At 38.8% G+C, this 21,158-nt stretch overlaps 1 protein-coding gene and 2 non-coding genes across 6 annotated transcripts in view; 2 read left to right on the top strand and 1 right to left on the bottom strand.

The window, feature by feature from the left end:
* The window catches only part of ZYG11B (zyg-11 family member B, cell cycle regulator), a 74,389-nt gene extending 66,680 nt beyond the window's left edge, over positions 1-7,709 (top strand). For all 4 annotated transcript variants that reach the window (XM_037043257.1, XM_037043256.1, XM_037043258.1 and 1 more), the window contains one exon: positions 3,067-7,709. In XM_037043257.1, coding sequence (XP_036899152.1) covers positions 3,067-3,257 — 191 coding nt within the window. In that variant the 3' untranslated portion in view covers positions 3,258-7,709. The remainder of the gene's footprint in view (positions 1-3,066) is intronic.
* LOC118985065 (U6 spliceosomal RNA) lies at positions 1,547-1,653 on the top strand. The gene has a single exon (XR_005066049.1). It is a non-coding gene; the product is annotated as a U6 spliceosomal RNA (small nuclear RNA).
* Positions 7,710-18,905: 11,196 nt separating the features above from the next.
* On the bottom strand, positions 18,906-19,009 carry LOC118985066 (U6 spliceosomal RNA). Its single transcript, XR_005066050.1, has one exon. It is a non-coding gene; the product is annotated as a U6 spliceosomal RNA (small nuclear RNA).
* Positions 19,010-21,158: the final 2,149 nt, after the last annotated feature.

Genomic DNA, 21,158 nt, shown 5'->3' with positions numbered 1-21,158 from the left:
GTTGGAGTTCTTTCTATGATTGCACAAGGAGGTGAAGCCTGTCTACCTATCCCTCCATCTTGACTAGAAGTCCAAGGCTTGGGATTTCTGCTTTTTAAGAGACATTGTTAAGAGAATGAAAAGCCAGTATACTCACTGGGTCAAAATATTTGTGAATTACATATCTGATTAAGCACTTGTTTCAAAATATATAGACAACTCCCAAAGCTTAGTAATAAGAAAACAATAGAAGTTTATAAAATGGGTAAAAGAGTTGAACAGGCCCTTCTTGGATGGTGAATAAGCACATGAAAAGTTTCAACATCATTAGAGTAAACATATAGATTAATGCATTAGAACTGAGAATACAGTCATGGCCCGATAGTTCAGTTGGTTAGAGCATTGTCCTGATAAACCAAGGTTGCAGGTTCAATCCTCAGTCAAGGCACATTCAAGAAGCAACCAATGAATGTATAAGTGAGTAAAACAACAAATCAATGTCTGTCTCCCTTCTTCTTTTTCTAAAAATCAATAAAAAACCTTTTAAAATAATTGGGAATGTAGAGATAAATCCATATATCTATGGTCAGTTGATTTCTGACAGGGTGCCAACACAATTCAGTGAGGAAGAATATGTGTTTCAAAATGGTGCTGGGAAAACTGAATAGACACATGTGAAAGAAGTAACTGGAACCCCTACCTCATACCATACATAAAAATTGAAATGGGTTATAGGCCTAAAAGTAAGAGCTACTTTTATATAAACATGAGCATATAAAATTTTTAGAAGTAAACCAGGTATAAATCTTTATGACTTTGAATTAAGCAGTTGTTTCTTAGAAAGAAACCAAAAGAGTAAGTGACAAAAAAAGTAATTTAATTGGATGTAATAAAAAGATTTTTAAACTTTTGTGCTTCAAAGGACACCATCAAGAAAGTGAAAAAAAAAACTTAAAAAAAAGTCCTGACTGGTGTAGCTCAGTTGATTGGCCATCATTCTACAAAGTGAAAGGTCACCTGTTCAATTCCTAGTCAGGCTTATGCCTGGGTTGCCAGTTTGGTCCCCTGTCAGGGAGCATGGAAGAGGCAACCCATCAATGTTTCTCTCTTACACCAATGTTTCTCTCCCTCTCTTTCTTCTTTCCTCTCCCTCTTTCTAAAAAATAAATAAATAAACACTTTTTAAAACAGAAGAAAGTGAAAAAATCCCTCAAAATGATTGAAAATATTTGCAAATTATATATTTGATGAAGGATTTGTTTTTAGAATATACTCATGTAAAGAGCTTTTACAAGTTGCCCTGGAAGGTGAAGCTCAGTGGATTGATCACAAGCTGTGAATCAAAGGGTCACTGGTTCGATTCCCAGTCAGAGCATATGTCTGGGTTGCGGGCCAGGTCCCCAGTGGAGTCCATGTGAGAGGCAACCACACATTGACATTTCTCTTCCTCTCTGTCTCTGTCCCTTCCCCTCTCTCTAAAAATAAATAAATAAAATCTTTAAAAACAGAAAGAGTCCTTACAACTTAATAATAAAAAGAAAAATAATCCTGTTTAAAAATGGGCAAAGTGCTTGCTTCGGCAACATATATATAAAAATTGCAATGATATGGAGAAGATTAACATGGCCTCTGCACAAGGATGACATGCAAATTTGTGAAGCATTCTGTATACAATAAATAAGTAAGTAAATCTTTAAAAAGTTGGCAAAGAATCTCAATAGACATTTCTCCAAAGAAAATACACAAATAGCCAATAAGCATATGAAAAGAAGCTCAACATTATCAGTTTTTAGAGAAAAATAAAACAATAAGAGCACTTGCCAGTGTGGCTCTCTTTCTTGGAGCGTCATCCCCTAACCCAAAAGGTCACATATGGGAAGCAACTGATCAATGTTTGTTTCTCACCTCGATGTTTCTTTCTATCTCTCTCTCTCTCTCTGTCTCTCTCTCTTTCTCTCTCTTCCTCCTGCCCCCCCCTCCCCTCACTCCCACCCCTCTTCCTCTCTGTCTCTGGAGTAAAGAAGAAAAGTAAAAAAAGAAAAACAATGAGATACCACCTCACACCTACTATGAAGACTGTCCGTAATCAACACGATGGACAAGGACATGTGTTGGCAAGGGTGCAAACAACTTACATAGACATTGCTCATGGGGGTGGGAAAATTACATAATCACTTTAGAAAATAGTTTGTTGATTTTTTATAAAGTTAAACATATATTTAGCATTTGCTCAGCATTCCAGGTATTTCCTCAAGATACATAAATAAAAAGGCCACCAAAAAACTTGAACAAGAATGATTACAGCACTTTAGTCACTATGACAAAACATTGGGGTAAATAATCCAACAAACTCCATCAGTACAATAACATTTAAAATATGTGGGATATTAAATGCAGTGGAATGCTTCCTAGTTTAAAACAAAAAAGCTAGGCCCTGGCTGGTGTAGCTCAGTGGATTGAACACAGGCCTGCGAATCAAGGGATCACGGTTCGATTCCCAGTTAGGGCACATGCCTGGGTTGCAGGCCAGTTCCCAGCAGGGGACACATGAGAGGCAACCACACATTGATATTTCTCTCCCTCTCTCCCTCCCTCCCCCTCTAAAGATAAATAAATGAAATCTTAAAAAAAAAAAAACAACTAGCCCTGGCTGCTCAGTGGATAGAGTAAGGGTCTATCAAACCAAGGGTCACTGGTTTGATTCCCAGCCAGGGCACATTCCTGGGTTGCGGGCCAGGTCTCCAATTGGGGGTGCATGGGAGGCAACCACATGTTGATGTTTCTCTCCCTCTCTTTCTCCTTCCCTTCCCCTCTCTCTGAAAATAAATAAATGAAGTCTTTAAAGACATTTTTTTCCAGATTGTCTATGTCTTAAGGTTATGATTAAAATACAAATGTAAATATATGCATGGTATGTATATTAGTTTCCTGTGGAACCTTGCATTGTAGACATAACATCATTGCAAGCTGTGGCATATGTTAGTAGTCTATAACAAAACAGCTAAAGTTTAAGTGAAAAAAGAATTATTTTTTGTGGAATAATTTTTACGTAATTTAAGAAAAGCTTTTTCTCTTAATTTCTTTCAGCCTCAAGGTATTGCAGCATGCTGATTGAGGAAGGAGGATTGCAGCATTTGTACAACATCAAAGAACATGAACAGACTGATCCCCACGTCCAACAGATTGCTGTGGCCATTCTGGACAGCTTAGAAAAACACATTGTACGCCATGGGAGACCCCCTCCCTGCAAAAAGCAGCCCCAGGCCAGACTAAATTGATAGCCATAGGCAATTGGATAACTGAATCACAAGAATCCTTTTTGTGATAGGTTCATTTGGAATATCTTTACCCTCTGATGTTTTGGGGTTTCTATGACAAAAATCTTAGATCAGTTTGAGACTGATGATGTACAGTACTGCCCATGTGAACAGTCTCTAATTTGTTTTGTGATTTTTAACTTATGAGATAAGAAGGGTCTTTTCCTTCATCATTGCTTTTTAGGAAAATTTCCACATCTTTCAGTGTTTGCACTTAACCTGTGCTTGAAATTCTACAGTTTTATGATAAAATTTGCACGAACCCTTAGGCCAGAAACTCCTGATCTTAAAGACCCTTCCAATCAGTTTGCAGCTTCAGATAAGCTGTTGACCTGATTTCTAGCATTGCTTCAGTTGTAAATTTTTTATTGCTTCTGTATAAAATGCCTTTATTCTCTATCTGTGTACGTTTTATAAGATGCCCTTCTTAGTGTGAAAGAATGGAAATCTGAATCCTCTCTTTGGGAAAGCTACTCACTGGCTGGAGCCTGGACGGCTGGAAGAAAAATTTACTGAAAAGAAAAACTATTAAGGGAGACTAGAATTTAAGAATTGGGAAAAGGTCTGGTCTTACGGTATGGTTTTTAAACTGGAGCAGGCTGTCCTTCTGGAGTTCACCTGTCCTAGGGTGTGAACAGGACCTGCTTCTTCATATTATTTCCTGGAAGCATGGGCTTCTGCTTCCTACACAGACTGCTGGTTACTCTCTGGAAATATTTCCCTGAGCATCACAGTGTAAAATATTACAGCATTCTGTGTTAAAGATTGACTGTCTGAATCTATCTGTCACATTGTTGTAAAAATGTGAATCTTTAAGCTGTCTCGTTAAAACTGACCATTCTTGTCCCTCTATTTCAAAGTCATTTTGTTCAGTGGAATAGAGACTACACATGATGTTACCTGCTCAGTGAAATACAATTAACAGCAGTACATTTTGTCACAAGAAGTTATGTGTATCTTAATATTTTCATGCTGGGAAAAGGTGTCCACATCTCACTGCCAAAAATTAATAACAAGAATTAGACTGTTGTTAAATGTAGTGAATCCAGGTGCAGCGCATGAGAGAAAACACTTCTTGATGGTTTTATTTTTTAGACAGTTGCCTTTCCATTAATATACCTAGTACAGTATAGTAAAGAGTCAGTTATCATTATATCAATAATGGCAATTAGGGGGCAGCAAGCTACCAAGAAACTTAATTCCCATTTCAAATTCTACTTTGTGAATAATGTTAATCACAGTCTCCTATGACTGCATTTCTTTTCATAGATGACCAAATTTTTTTCAATGGGGATTTTAAACGGTATGTTTAAATTATTGTGATAATTTGGAAACAATTTAGAAAGGAGCTGGTTTATTAGTATGCTGATAACATTTTTGATGTACACATTTTATACCACTATTATAATAATCACACTTGAATTATTTGCTATTCCTCCACAGGGATGAAAACTTAAATTTAAAAAAAGTATTGAATAGCTTTTTAGAACCATCAAAAATCAAATTAAATTGTGGATTAATTTTGACTTAATTGGTTTAAGAAAATGTTACAGGTCCAGCATAAATTTTCACAGATTAAGTCTGTTTCAGAGGAAATGGAAAATTCTTTAAAATTCCCTTCCCCCCTTTTATTTTGAATTTTCATGTTTAAGGCAAAATGTAGAAAATGACAGCCTACAGCTTGGAAGTAGCTTGGAAATTGCTAGGAACTATGTTGACCATTTCCAGGTCTCCTAGCTTGTGTAATTAAAGGAAAGCCTATTTGAAAAGTTTGGCTTCAAGCTTTCCTTATATCCTGTTCAAGACAAAAGTGCACGTTTCTTATGGGCTAATCCTAGATTTTTGTCTTAACAAATTGTTTTTAGAAATGGCTACAAATGTACAGAAAATAATAAATCTCTTCATTATGCAGAATAACTTGTTGATGGATGAAGATGCAAAAATATTTTAATTTACTACTTTGAACACTGATGATGGCCAGATATCTCTGATTCTTAAAAGCAAAATAATTGATCACATCCCAAATATATAAAAATTGTAGTGCCTTTATTGTTGGGATGGTTCTTTAAATTGTATAGCTAATTAAGGCTCAGAATTGTTTCTAAGGTCTTGAATCTGGCTAAAATATAATAGATGTGTATATCAAAATTATAAGGCATAACTGGCCTGTCTCTACAGTTAGCATCTGTTAGGCCTCCCTTTTACATCTAGATAATAGAATTTAACAGTACTTGGTGTCTTCAAGGGTTACCTCTTCAATGGCTTAAAGGTACTGTTTCAAGCACAATTTAGACTAGAGTTGAACCACTCATTGCTCAAATTGTAGCTGCACTGAGATATTGTAAAATACCACTACATCAGTCCACAGTAACAGCAAGAGTTAGAGCTAAAGGAAATTGAATTAGGCTTTTTAGAGTATAATGAGGCATGTTGGTGTCATTGAGTAAAACAAGAACATTCTGAAATTAAAGCAAGAATATTTAAGCCATTTCATTGTTTTCATCAAGTAAGTTTTACTGTAGTCTTTGTACTCTAAAAAATTTCTTCCTTTTGCATTTGAAAAGAACCATAAACCAAGTAGTGATAAGGGGTCAGTTTACCCTCTGGCCAAGAACTCAGTGGCTACTGATCTTAATTGAAGATTTAAAAAATCATATCAGACCCACAATTCCAGGAATTGACTTTAATATTGCTGCTCCTCACTCCTGGATAGAAATGCTGTTTAGTGGCACCAGTCAATTTAAGTGAATTACCCAGGGTGGTGGTGAATCACCACAGGCTGCTGTGAGAATTTAATTTTATCTTTCGATGGTGAACATCCAAAAAAAGACCTATATTTAAAAACATTAATCTTACATATCCAGCCTAGGAAGTTGATTTCACTAGTGGGACCATTGGCATTGGTCCTTTTTCTCCCCAGTCACTTTCATTTGGCTGACTTTTTAAATATGCTGTGCGTTAAGATACCATTGGGTCATCTTCTAGCCCTTTGAACCACATTTTAATGAAAACAGATTTTATGTGCTCAACGGGGGTAGTAAGTTAGATGAATGGATCATGGTTTTGGCTTAATGTTTCAAAAGGCATGGATGACATGCACCCACCACCGTCCCCCACCCCTTCCCTTCCATAGAACGGTCCTGATGTGCAGCAGGATGACCCAAGTTTGAAAAGAGGTCGTGAGTAGTAGGGAAAACAAACTCATTTTTTTGGTTATTGTGCAACTTTTGTCTTGGGATAAGCAGTATTATTAAACTAAAGGTGTAAGTTAAAGGCACTATCACATTGTCAGCTGCTGTGGGCAGTTTCATCTGTATGTTTTTGAATACTTGTTGGGGACTTCGTGGCTAGGGCTTCAGAGCAGTATTCTAAGCTTACAGAGAGATTTGCAAATTAATGGTTTCCCTCTCAAATCCATTGTAGCAGTTTCAGATGATTGTGTGGGTATTGGATGTTTAATCTTGACTGTTTGCTTTGTATTGACACATTTTTAATTTTCAGTGTTAACTCATGAACTGTTTATTTTAGAAATAACGCATATCCAGCCTTCATCCAGTGATGAGAATAGCAGTATGATAAGAAAATTTTCTGAGTGTGCTTTAAATGAGTAATTGCTTTATCTATTTTAGTATTACATAGTCTTTGCATGACATGGTACACTCCTAATTATGCATTCTTTAGTTTCTGAATCTTAATGTAAGACATTCTATGTTAACTGATAGGTAGCCTAAGAAAGAGCTTTTCTTTGCCTGTTTCTTCCACCTCCCAGTTTTGGGGTAATCTATGAGAAAATCGATGCTGTTTCTTATTTCCCTGGATGAAGCAGTGCTCTTTTGGACAGCACAACCTAACTTTATAGCTAGACAGAGTGACTATTAAAAATATTTAGAAAATCCAAATTTATCAAAATTATTTTGTGAGAAATTGTAAATCTAGTTCATTCATAGTATGTGCTCAATTTGGGACTCACTTTTGGAAAAACTGTTCAAATTGGGTTCAGAGTGGTTTCTTCCTTTAACAATGAGAAGATGTTATATCAAGATTTGTATTCTCAGATAACCTGCAAGAATAAAATTGTAAAAATCCCTTACTTTTGTAGAAACCCCACTGTCAAATTCTGACTTGTTTGTGCGAGAAAAGCTATCTTTAGCTTGAATTCTAATGGAAGAGTTTAGTTTAACTCCTTTCAAAGGATTTGAAAAATTTATTGGAAAGTATAATGTGTGTACATTTCAAAGGTTCTTAGTTATGGCCTGCTGGCACTGTTCTCACGGTGGCCAGATGAATGGCAGTGTTCTATACATGAATCATGCTGTATTTTAAATCAGGACATCACTTAGGTTTTAATGTTGTGTGTACAGATTTTTGTTTTGGGATTTTTTTTTTTTTGCCTAAATAAATGTTATAAATTTTATCTAAAGTATGTCCTGTCTACTTTGATTCTAGACATTTGCTTTAAAGTGTAATACTAATGCAAGATTGTGATTCCTTAGTTATCCTTTTATAATAATTACTTTCTGTAAAAGAACAATGGTTTTGTTACTGGCATTGTCAGCTCTTGGTTCTTGAGTTCAGCAAAGAAAGAATTCAGAGCCAAGAAGTCGAATGTAAGAGGAAGTATATTTAACACTCAAAGCAAAAGTATACTTGAAGAGAAGCCTCAAGCAGGCTACTCAGAGAGCTGCCTTGGCCTTTTAGAAAGAAAGTCACAGAGGCAGAGGAAATAAGGCACCTGTTCTGCATGGACTCAGGAAACAAGTTACAGAGGCAAAAAAAAAAAAAGGAATCTTTGGAGACGGGTTCAGGGGGTCAGCCCAGGAAAGTTGCTGCTGCCTCTTGTTCCCCTGGTTGCAAGTCTCATGGGGCCCCTTAGAGCTTAGGAGAAAGAAAAGCAAATCTACATGCCTGAAGAAAGAAGGAAGGGTCTTGCTTTAGACACGGGGGGGTCCAACATTTTGATGTTTCTGGGCCACACATAAATACACAAACACTAATGAAAATTGATGGAAAAAAAAATTTAAGTAAATTTATGATTTTGTGTTGGGCCGCAGGTTGGACATCCCTGAGAGAGAGAGAGAGTGAGTAAGTGCTCTTGATTGTGAATACACTGGGTCTTAAAGGTTTTTATCTGTTTTCTAAAGGCAGGAATTTTAGGGGAGGATCTCAACAGGATATTCATTAGCTTTTCAGGTATGTGTGTAGTCAGCGTCATGGTCTTTACTCATTGGTCATAGAGATGTATTGGTAATTGCATCTGGTCCTGATGTAGCCATGGCATTGCTTCTGGTTTTGCTGCTTTTCTGAGCCTGGAGCTGAAACACAAATGAAACCTAGACGTTATCTTATCTCTAGTTTGACTAAAACTATCTCTATGGTAAATAGACCCCAGGTTTGGTTCCTAAAGATTATTTGATGCTGATCATTGTCCTGAGGGCTTAATGCTTGAGAGAGTGGTCTTGCAAGAAGGGAGGAGGCAAGCCAGTTAGGGGGTTGGATATGAGGCCTGATGAGTCAGCTCTCTGTCTCAGTTTCCGCATTCCACTTGCCAAGGAACTTTCCTGGCTTCTTCTTATTCTGCTTCAGTTTTTTAAGATGATTTCTTTTTTTAAAATAAAAATTATTTATTGATTTGAGAGAGAGGGAGGGGGGAGAAAGAGAAGCAGCAATTTGTTGCTGTACCTGTCCATTCACTCATCAGTTGACTCTTGCATGTGCCCTGACCAGGAATCAAACCCACAACCTTGATGTATCAGGGAAACCCTCTAACCAACTGAGCTAGTAGGCCAGTAGGCCAGGGCTTGCCTCAGTTTTATTGCAAAAGTTTTCCAGCATTGGAGCTCCATTTATTTGTTTCATTAAATGCCTATGCCAGGTACTATTTCAGTGTTGGAACTTATATCATTTGTAAATCTCTCAGGGAAATTAAAGATTTGTGAAGAAGAAATATTAAGTAAGTAGATAAATAAATATTATTTAACATCGTATTACAGCCCAATCCACAGTGCTTGTTACAGAGGCACAGGGACTACACCTACATGAAACGGGACGGCTGTTACACAGCCCAAGAAGACTTACTAGAAAACATAATATCTGAGTTGACATTAATTCACAAAACTGTTGAGATAATTAACTGATATAATGTATGTCTTTAAAGTACATTTAGTCAGTGAAATTACTGAAAAACAAAGTATAGTATTGTAGAAGAACCCCATAACCTGGAAGAATTCTTAGTGATTTTAGTTTCAGAAACTTCATTTTACATTTGAAGAAACTAAGTCTTAGGTAAAATGAACTTGTCTAAATCTCACAGCAAGTCAGTAACAAACTCCACTACAATTCTTATTTCCCAACCTCCAACCCAATGGATTCTGCCCCCACACCATACTGTTGCATAATAGCATGAGATTGCTTAGATTTAGGCAGTACAGTTGACCCCTGGAATGGCAGGTTCTGCATCTGCGGATTCAACCAACACTGGGTGGAAAATATTTGGAAAAAAATGACTGTTGTTGATGTTGTGTACTGTGTAATTAGGCCTATGACAATCGTGTCTGTACCAAGCATGTACAGATTTCTTTTTCCTGTTATTACTCCCTAAGCAATAGAATATAACAACTATTTACATAGATAGCATTGGTACAGAAAAGAACGTGCACCAGGTTGTCAGAGTAGAGATGAACTGTCCTTTGAGGATGGTGTTATTGGGCAGCATTTAGATGCTGTAGAATTGTCAGCGAATGAAGTACTACTACTTCACAACAGAAACGTCAGAGTAGATGTATTGGAGTAATAGTGGTTTTAATAGGAGTTTATAGCTTTTTCTTAACTGTTCACTGTCCAATAACACACTCAAAAGTTACATGATATTACTATGGATCATACATACCAAGGAAGACAACAAATATCTTTGGTTAATATTTAAACCAACCAGTTGTTGAGCTGTGTTGTTGATAGCCAACACTTCAAAAATTAAAAAGTAAAAGCCTCCATTCTTTACCCTTCCCCACCCTTCCTCCTATTTTTATTGTATAGATAGACCCACTCTGTCTTGGCTAATTTTTTCTTTCTTTCTGCTTAACCTGCCATCTCCAATTCCCCATTCTTAATCTGCATCATGATATTCCAATGAACTAGTCTGACTAACTGCATAGCTCCTCGAATTGAGAGGAAGAGTTGAAAAGGCAGTAATCTTGAGACTCACATTAGTCGTTTTTGTCTCTTATAAACTTTTTTTAAAATCCTCACTTGAGAGCCCTGGCTGGTGTAGCTCAGTGGATTGAGCACAGGCCTGCGAACCAGAGGATGGCAGTTCGATTCCCAGTCAGGGCACATGCTTGGGTTGCAGGCATGTTCCCTGCAGGCCAGTTCCCAGCAGGGGACGCACGAAAGGCAACCATACATTGATGCTTTTCTCCCTCTCTCCTTCCCCTCTAAAGATAAATAAATAAAATCTATAAAAAAAATAAAAAAAAATAAAATAAAATCCTCACTTGAGAAAATGTTTATTGACTTTTAAAAAGAGAGGGATGGTGAAGAGAGAAACATCAATTGGTTGCACCCCTGGGTATCAAAACTGCAACCCAAGCATGTGTCTGGACTGGGGATCAAACCTGCAACCTTTTGATATACAGAAGATGCTCCATCCAACTGAGCCATCTGGCCAGGGCTATGATTTGATTCTAATGCAGTCTCAAAATTCAGCCTTTACACAGGCTCCAATCTATGAAAGGATAAGTCACAGAGTAGGAGTACCCACACTGAGCTCTTGGCTTCCAGAAGCCAGCCTTTGGAGCAGGTTTGGGGAAATGGCACCAGTGACTAGAAGTTGCAGGTAAATGGCTTTCCCCCATGCATTGACTAAGACAGTTGTTTAAAATCATCTTGCAATGACTCAGTCAAAGACCATCTCTAATGAGTGTCTCTCTCAGAATGGGATGCAAGTATAAGAACTAAAAACAAAAAAACCTTTGCTTTCCTTTCACCTTACATTAATACACATAAAAGGAACCGTTTTTCAGAGAAATCAAATTGACAGTTGCCAGATGGGAGGAGGTTTGGGAGATTGAGTGAAAAAGGTGAAGGGATTAAGAAGTACAAATTGCTGGTTATAAAATAATCATACAGGATGGGGAATATAGTCAATTATATTATAATAACTATGTATGGTGTCAGATGAGGTACTAAACTTATGGGGGGATCACTTTGTAAGTTATATAAATGTCTAATAACTATCTTGTATACCTAAAAACTAATATTATATTGTATATCAACTGTAATTTTAAAAAGTTATCCTCATGCCAGAACATTTTTTTCATTACTGAGAGAGAAACATCTATTGGCTGCCTGTATGTACCCCAACCAAGGACTGAACCTGCAACCTAGGTATGTGCCCTGACTGAATATCAAACTTGCAACCTTTTGGTTTATGGGATGATGCTCCACCAAATTGAGCCATACAGGCCAGGGTGAAATTTTAAAAAAATTTTTTAGGTTTTATTTATTAATTTTTAGATGGAGGGGAAGAGAAGGAAAAAGAGAGGGAGAGAAACATTAATGGGTGGCTGCCTCTTGCACACCCCCTACTTGGAACCTGGCCTGCAACCTAGACATGTGTCCTGACTAGGAATCGAACTGGTGGCCCTTTGATTCACAGGCCCATATTCAATCCACTGAGCTACACCAGCCAGGGCAATTTATTTTTTATTTTTTTTAAAAGGAACCATTTCAAACACATATTTAGAATGTGATTATCATATTTGAATATGGAGATTCAGTTACCAAATAAATTTTCTACCTAATTCTTGATGTCATCAATTCAAAACTGCAAATATGAATAATGAACCAAGTACTGTATTCAATCTAACCCTCCAACATCTTATAAAGGGAGATAATTACCTTCTATTTTACAGATAAGGGGAAGCCTATTGTCAAATGACTTGCAACAATTCACATAGGTAATAAGTAGAGGAACCTGTATGTTAAAACCTAGACAATGTTTTAACACCAGAATCCCCATTCTTTGTAGGGCCTTTCACTGCTTTGTACAATCTCAGTAATGATGTCTCTGTATGTGAAGACAAAAGTGTAATCAAGAGCCCTCTGAAACTGGTTCATGAAACAAATCACATTATTGACTGTGGATTTAAAGAGTCTTCCCCTTAAAAAACTTCCGGGGCCCTGACTGATGTGGTTCAGTGGGTTGGGCATCCTCCCCCAATCAAAAAAGCCATCGATTTGATTCCAGGTTCGGGCACACGCCTGGGTTGCAGCCCTGCCCCGTTTGGGAGTGTGCGAGAGGAAATCAATCTGTATGTTTCTCTTCCTCTCTTCCTTCCTCCCTTTCCCTCCCTGTAAAAATAAACAAAATATTTTTTAAGATCTTTTAAAAAATCTATAGGGATAGATCAACAATAGTTTAGAATTAGGGGTGGTTAAAGAACAAAATTCAACAGAGTAAATTTGAAAATCTAATTGGCTTTATTAAGTGATTTGTGAATTAGGCAGTATCCTATCTAACAACTAGAAGGGTACTCCACGAGGGTTGTGCAAAATGTAAAGGTTTTATAGGAAGAAGGGTGAAGCAAGGGAGTTATTAACAAAAGCTAAGAAAGGATTATATATATTTAGACCAGGACACATTCTTTTGGGGTTTTGTCATGCATATTATCTTATCTTCCTTTGGGCGCTGGGCAGGAAATGGAGAGGATCTACCTGACAGATTACTTCATTGGTGTGGACCAGAAAACTCCAGACTGGTTGATTAGGATTATGTTTCTGGGAGAGGCTGAAACGGCAATTAGGTCAGATATTAAGTCTCTGTTTGGTATCATGAGTTTTAACACAAGTGATCTTATGCCTCTGGATTTTCTTTAACAGGGTCAATCAATTAGCACTATGAACCCGGTGCTATTGCAAAGGGTCTATAATTTCAAATACCACTAGATATTAAGTCAATTCCAATAACTGATTTGGAGTTCCAATGTAGTCAAAAAGTACAATATATCAAGGCAGGCACTATGCTAAGCCTTTTTAATGTGCACATGTGTATATTTTCTTACTTAAGCCTTGCAACAGCCTTGTAAAGAAGATAATTATTCTCTTTTGTGGGTAAGGAAATTGTGAGTTATTAAATAACTTTGCCATAGTTACAAGCTAGGAGGTGTCAGAGTCACACAGAAGACTCAGGTCTGCCACACTCTGAAGTCTATGCTCCTTCTGGAAAAAAAAAACTTTTATTTATTGATTTGAGAGAGAGAAACATCAATTTGTTGTTCCACTTATTTATGCACTTGTTGATTCTCTTTTTTAAATATTTTATTTATTTATTTTTAGAGGGGGATGGAAGGAGAGAGGGAGACAAATCTCAATGTATGGTTGTCTCTCGTGCATTCCCTGCTGGGAACTGGCCTGCAACCCAGGCATGTGCCCTGACTGGGAACTGAACTGCGATCCTCTGGTTTGCACGCAGGCCTGCACTCAATCTACTGAGCTACACCAGCCAGGGTGCACTTGTTGATTCTTGTATGTGCCCCGACTGGGATGCAATCTGCAACCTAGGCGTATTGGGGTGGTGCTCTAACCAAGATACCTGGCCAGGGGCCAAGTCTGAAATCTTTGCTCTTAAACCTGAACTCTAAAGGGGAAAAATCCAATTTGACTATTAAGGCTATTTCTATGCACTTTTTTGGCCTATCTCAAAGAACGGACCCCATTGACAGCTTTCCAAATTTATGATTTTTTGATCTCACTGGCCCTACAAGAAAACGTACCATTTTACATATTGGGGAAGAAAATTTCTTGGGTGGGGCTAAAGAGATCAATAACCCACGAAACGGAAACTCCTTATAGAGATCATTTCAATGTGAAAACATCTAAGCTACAGAAGTTACAGAAAGAAATTTTATCTGACATCCCGTACCTAACTAGAATCAATCTGTATGGAAATCAGCTGCCACAAACCCCATGTACCTTCAGGGAGATCTTCAGTCAGGAAGGCACTCACCGCAGGCACCAGGGCATTCCAAAATGATGGTATAAACAACACTCATCAGACCCTTCAATTCTTTGAAACTCTAAACCACTCTCCTTGATCATACCAGCATATAAACCTTTACCTCCACGTGTTCTTGGAGCTAGTTTCTACAGGGTATTGCTAGAAATAAACTTTTATCCTGTTTATTCATTGTCAGTTAATTCAAGATCCACCAATTGGACCTAAGTTGGCAGAGGGGTTTTCCCTCCCAACAGGGCTCAGAGTAAGTTCATTTTTTAAAATATTTTATTTATTTCTCTTTAGACACAGGAGACAGAAAGGAGAGAGATAGACATGTGCCCTGACTGGGAATTGAACCAGCGACCTTTTGGTTTACAGGCCTGTGCTCAATCCACTGAGGTACACCAGCCAGGGCTAGTAAGTTCATTTTAAAAAATTGTTAACACCAATAAATAGGAAGGCATCGTGTCAGAATAAAGGACAATCCTTTATTTTATTTATTTATTTATTTAATTTATTGATTTTAGAGGAAGGAAGAAAGAGAAACATCAGTAAGCTGCCTCCCCGTACAGGCCCTGACTGGGTAGGGGACCACGCTCCAACCAATGGAGTCACATCAGCCGGGGTCAGGACAATCTTTCAAATACCTGCATATGCATTTAGTTTTATATGTATCACTTGTCCTTACTTTACTCATTTCTGCCTACGGGTGATGACTTAAGTAAGGACAGCAAGAATCTGTGAAATAGCCCCAGGGGACCATTTCCCTAGTTAATTTGGTTCCCCAGGAGCCCTTTCTCTTCAAGTTCATTACTTGATTGTATTACTTTTACCAATAATCCTCCGGGAAGACCTCTTAACCCTTTCCTGTTTAGGGCTGCTAAAACCCCTGTAAGGTTCCAGAGCCTTCATTACCCGGGCAGGCCCTTTCTACAATAAAGGTGTTACTGCTGATCACTACAATGGGAGAAACAAGCAAACCAAAGATAACACAAGTCACAAATCTTCACAGCTAATGTTTGTATTTTTTTTAATTTTAAAGATTTTATTTATTTATCTTTAGAGGGAAAGGGAAGGAGAGAGGGAGAGAAATATCAATGTATGGTTGCCTCTCGTGGGTCCCCTGCTGGGAACTGGCCTGCGATCCAGGCATGTGCTCTGACTGGGAATTGAACAGCTATCCTCTGGTTCGAAGGCCCGCGCTCAATCCACTGAGCTACACCAGCCAGGGCTAATGTTTGCGTTTTTGATGCCCAGAAAGACACAAAGACAGAACTCTCTCCCTTAGAAAGCATCCCATCTGAGAAGACAAAAATAACACATCAGGCATTAGACATTCTCTTAGTTTTTGAAATTCTGCGAGTTAGATGTTATTTATCTCATTTTCCAGAAGAGGAAACTGTAGCTCATAGGTTAAGTAATTACCTAAAGGAGAGGTGGAGATAAAATTTGAATTCAGGATTTTTGACATCAAAGCTCACGATCTTCCCCTGTACTTCATGGCAATAAAGCTTTAAAAACTTTACAAAGTTCATCTCTTGGCTAGGTAGCTCAGTGGATTAGTGTCATCCTGCTATACCAAGGTTGTCGTTTAATTCCTGGTCAAGGCACGTATAACAACCATCCAATGAATATATCAATAAGTGGAACAACAAATTGATGTTTCCCTCTCTCTCCCTTCCTTTCTCTGTAAAATCAATAGGGAAAAATTTTATACAAAGTTCTTAAAGAACTGTATGATTTAAAGTTCTTAAAGAACTTTATGATTTAAAGAGATCTTAACTACTGTTTTCTAACTTCATTTCAGAAGTTTATTTTCCTTAAACTTCCCAATTAATCTGTATCTGCACTACACTTACCCTATCTGTTCTATAGAGTTGGCTGGAAGAGGGTGGGTTATTCATGTGAAGGCTTTCTAGAGGAAGTGACATCTAAGCGAGACCTGAAAGATTAATAGGCAATACCTATTAGGGGGAGGCAGAGTGGACAACAATGAATATACAAAAGTACATTTCTAGAACTGAAACCATCTCAGTACATAATGACCAAAAGAAAGGTTACAAGGAGAATACTGATGGTTTAAGCTGGAGAGGTAACCAGGAGTCAAGATCATGAAGGCCCATCTAAAACCACGCTAAGACGTTCACTTCTCATTTTTCAGGTTAATGGGGGAGCCATGCAAGTGTTTTAAACTGGGGAGAATGGATCAGATTTATGTTTTAGGTAGAAGATTGGAAGGAATGAGTCTGGTAACAGGCCAATTAAGAGCATGAACGAAATCCTCAGAAATGATTTGTTAGATTGAAGGAGAAGACTGGAGAATAGGTATGAGATAGATACAGAGGAGACTATGGAAGGAAAGGGTAGAGGAACAGGTTACCCCAAAATTTGCCCCTCTCTACATAGATGCGACCATGTCTGATTTCAGAGAGAACCCCCCAACAGCTATAATTCATTTGTTCCAGTTAACAATTGTATTTTTTACACTAATATTATTGATCACCTTGCATAAATTAGGCACTGTTTTAGGCCTGGGGATTCAACAAAACAAAGTCCTTGCTTTCCTGTGGTTTACAGTTTTGTCTTGGGAAGAGGAAGAAAATAAACAAATAAAATAAATATATAGCATGACAAATAGTGTTAAGTATGCAGGCAGGATAAAAGGGCTAAGAAATATAGGGAGGGCGTGCTTGCTGATGGTGGTGAGGATTTCCATTTAATGCATCATAGTGGGAGAAGTCCTTATTGATTAGCCAACATTTGAACAAAACTTGAAGTAACTAACCCCTGACTGGTGTGGCTCAGTGGATTGAGCACTGGCCTGTGAAACAAAAGGTCAAGTCTCTGTCAGGGCACATGCCTGGGTTGTGGGCCATGTCCCCAACCGGGGGTATGCATGAGGCAACCAATTGATGTTTCTCTCACACATCAGTGTTTCTCTCCCTCTCTTTCTCCCTTCCTTATTCTCTCTCTGAAAAAATAAATAACATCTTTAAAAAAAACCTTGAAGGAAATAAGAGCCTTCCATAAGGACAGCAAGGAATCCAATAGTGCTGGAGTAGAATAAGCGAAGGGAAGAGTGAGAGAAGGTGAGGTGAGAGAAGGGCATGGAGAAGACAGGTTATATAGAATCTTGCAGAGCATTACTGTTATTTTTTTTAATTCTGTGTGAGATGGGAAGCTATTAGAGAGTTTTGGGCAGAAGAGTGACATGATCATTTAAATTGATCACTCTAGTTCCTATGTTGAGAGTAGATATTAATGGAGCAAGAGTTGACGCAGGGAAGCCAGACAGGAGAATACTGTAAAAATCCAAGTGGGTAATGATAGAAGCTCGGACCTGAATAGCAGTGATGGAAGAGGTAAGACATAGACAGTCTCTGAATATATTTTGAAGACAGAGCCAACAAGCCCTGGCTGGATAGCTCAGTTGGGTAGACTGAGCTAATAAGCTAAGGTTATAGGTTCCATCATCCAAATAAGCTAAGGTTGTAGGTTCCATCCCCAGTTGGGGCACATACAAGAAGCAACCAATGAATGCATAAACTAGTGAAACGATAAATTGATGTTTCTCTCTCCCCTTTCCTCTTTGTCTCTAAAACCAATTAAAAAAATGAAGATAGAGCCAACAAGATTTCCTAAAAGAATATGGGATGTAAGAATAATAGAGGAGTTAAAAATGATTTCCAAGGTTTTTGTCATAAACCACTGAAAGAAAGGGGTTGCCAGAACCAAATTGGGAAAGACTGGTAGGAAAAGCAGGTTGAGGGGAGACCACCAGGAGTCTGCTTTTGATACATTAAGGTCATTTAGATAACAAGGTGGACATGTTAAATAGACAGCGGGATATATGACTCTGAAGTTTAAAAGTGAGCTTTAGGCTAGACATATAAAATAAGAATATACGAGAACATAGATTGACTTTAAAGTTATGAAATAGATAAAATCACCACAAGTAAAAGAGAATGGATAGATTCCTGGGGTACACAAAGATTTAGAGTCTGGGTGGTAAAGGATCCAGAGGATGAGAAGGAGCAGCCATGAGGCAGGAGGAGAAGGGAAAGGAAGAAGAAAGAGGAAGCAACAGGGAGGAGGAGGTCAAGATGTGTCCTGGAAGCTAAATAGAGAACTTTAGGGGGAAAAAGTGACCATTTGCGTCAAACGCTGCTGAACAGTCAAATTAAGATGAGGAATGGCAGTTCTTGGCAAGAGTGGTTTAGTGCAATGGTAGGGATGAAAGAAATTGGTAGGAGAAAAGTTGGAGGCAGCAAGTAGTAGAGGTATGGAGATAATACCTGAATAGGGAAATTAGAGAAAAAGAAGCATTCTTTTGTTATTTAATTATGGAAAATATCAGCTTGTTTATATGCTGGTGGCAATAATCCCAAAGTAAGAAAGAGAAGATGATAATGTAGGAGAAAAAAAGGATGTTGCTGGATGATGTCTTTGAACAAGCAGGAGGGGATGAGACTTAGTGCACAAGTCCAGGGGTTGGCCTTCGGTAACAGCAAAAATTGTTCACAGTAATGGGAGGGAATGCAAAGACAAAGAACCTATACTGGCGGATAGAGGTAATAGCAGAGGTTTAAGACATTCTTTTTTGATTGTTTTTCTTTCTTTCCATTTAATGCTTCACAAATTTGCGCATCATCCTTGTGCAGCAGCCACGCTAATCTCTGTATCATTCCCAAAATGGCGTATGTGCTGCCCAAACCAGCACAATCGCTTTTCTTTTCTTCAGGGAAAGAGGAAGTTGAGAGTTTGGTGGGGAGAGGAGGTGTTCCAAGTTTGAGGACAGAGGGGAGGTTATGAAATAGTCCACTTAAAAAAGAAAGAATAGTGATTTGGACTTGGAGTTTAGAAAACTCGATTTTGACTCCCAGATTTTCCACTTATCAGGAGGGTAAAACAATTTGTCTACACAACCTTCAGGTGTTCAGTTTCTCTATGGATAAAATGGAGATACCTATAGCCCAGAATTTTTTTGTATGAGGATTAAGTGAAAGAAAAGCATTTTGCAGTTATTTGTACTTGAAAAATAATTTTAACATTTGAATCCACTAATCAAGGACTTGCTTTGTAAGCATTGTCCTGTGTTTTACATACATTATCTTATTTAATCCTCGCATCGACCTCGAGAGGTGAGGAATTCTCATCCCATTTTACTTTGGGAGGTTGAGTTTCAGAAGCATTAAGAATCTTGCCGGAGCCTCAGAAGTTAGTAAGGAGGTGGAGTGGCAACCCAAACTAGCATTCAAATCCAGGGCCCAGAACTATCCTTTCCCAAGACAGATTTTCATTTTGATTAGCTAAAATGTAGTAATTTATTATTCTCTTGGAGCATGTGATAAGGGTTTTCTTGATTCTCTTTAGGGAACAAGAAAGCTTAGTTCATTTTGTTACTTACAAGGTTAAAAGAGCCTCATAGTTGAGCCACCTACTGTAAGCAGGAGTTGAAGCAGAGGACCCATATGAGAGGTGCTGGTGCCAAATTTTCAGGAGAAAAGTCTTTAAAATACATATTTTTTATTTCTTGTTTAGTTATATATATAGTTTTAAAGATTTTAAAGATTTTATTTATTTATTAAATTTTATTTTTATTTTTTATTATTTATTTATTTTTAGAGCGAGGATAAGGAAAGGAAAGAGGGGGAGAAACATCATTCTGAGGCTGACTCTCGCTCAAGTCCCTCACCGGGGAACCTAGCCCACAACCCACGCCTGTGCCCTGACCCGGAATTAAACCAAGCGAAACTTTGGTTCGCAGGCTGGCACTCAATCCACTGAGCCACACCAGCCAAGGCTCTTATTTCTTTTTTTTAAATATATTTATTTATTTAATATAAAATATATTATATTTATTTATTTTAGAGCGAGGGGAAGGGAGCAAGCGAGGAAGAGAAACATCGCCCTGTGAAAGACATCGATTGGTAGCTTCTTACACGCCCCCACCTGGGGACCCGGCCCACAACCCAGGCATGATGCAGAGATTAGCGTGGCTGCTGCACAAAGATGATGCGCAAATTTGTGAAGCATTAAATGTAAAGAAAAACAATCAAAAAAGAATGTCTTAACTTCCACTATTACATCTATCCACCACTATAGGTTGTCTTTGCATTCCCTCCCATTACTGTGAACAATTTTTGCTGTTACCGAAGGCCAACCCCTGGAATTGTGCACTAAGTCTCATCCCTTCCTGCTTGTTCAAAGACATCATCCAGCAACATCCTTTTCTTCTCCTGCATTATCATCTTTTGGGGGGGGGGCGGATTATTGCCACCAGCATATAAACCAGGAATCCAACCTTTCAATCCGCAGGCTGGCGCTCAATCCACTGAGCCACACCAGCCAGGGCCAAAAATATATTTTCAAGTATTAAAAATACTTTGTTTTACTTCTCAACTACATAAACTGGTCTCGGGCACGCACGCCTTTGAGGGACTAGAGAATGAGGTATCAAGCCGCGAGGTGTAGGGCAGAGGTAGGCTGGGCTCGCGGGACAGAGCCGGAGTTGCGAGTTCGATGTACCGACTGAGCGCGACCTCCGGAGCGCAGGGTAGGTGGGGAGGGACCGTCGAGCCCTGATAGGGTGCGGAGGTGGTCCGCGGGGCGGAGAGGGGAGGGCTTCTCCTGGGGGCGGGTCTGCGAAGGGCCGACCTCAGCGGGCGCCGGGTGAGGCAGCTGCGGGCGCGTGCGCGTCGCTACGCCGGGCGTTTCAAAAGCTTGGTTACCAGCACTCGTTGCATGCGCGGCTCTCGAACCCGGCGCGGCTCAGCAGCCTCCCGGAACCCGTCCGCCCCACCTCCTGTGGAATTCGGGCTTCCGCTCGACGCCCGTTCTCTCCTCGCGGTTCGCCGGCCGTAGTTGCC

The sequence above is a fragment of the Sturnira hondurensis genome, unplaced genomic scaffold (assembly GCF_014824575.4).
Source record: "Sturnira hondurensis isolate 20B ecotype Veracruz unplaced genomic scaffold, ASM1482457v3 Scaffold0004068, whole genome shotgun sequence".
Lineage (NCBI taxonomy): Eukaryota > Metazoa > Chordata > Mammalia > Chiroptera > Phyllostomidae > Sturnira > Sturnira hondurensis.
This window is presented reverse-complemented; position numbering and strand designations above follow the sequence as displayed.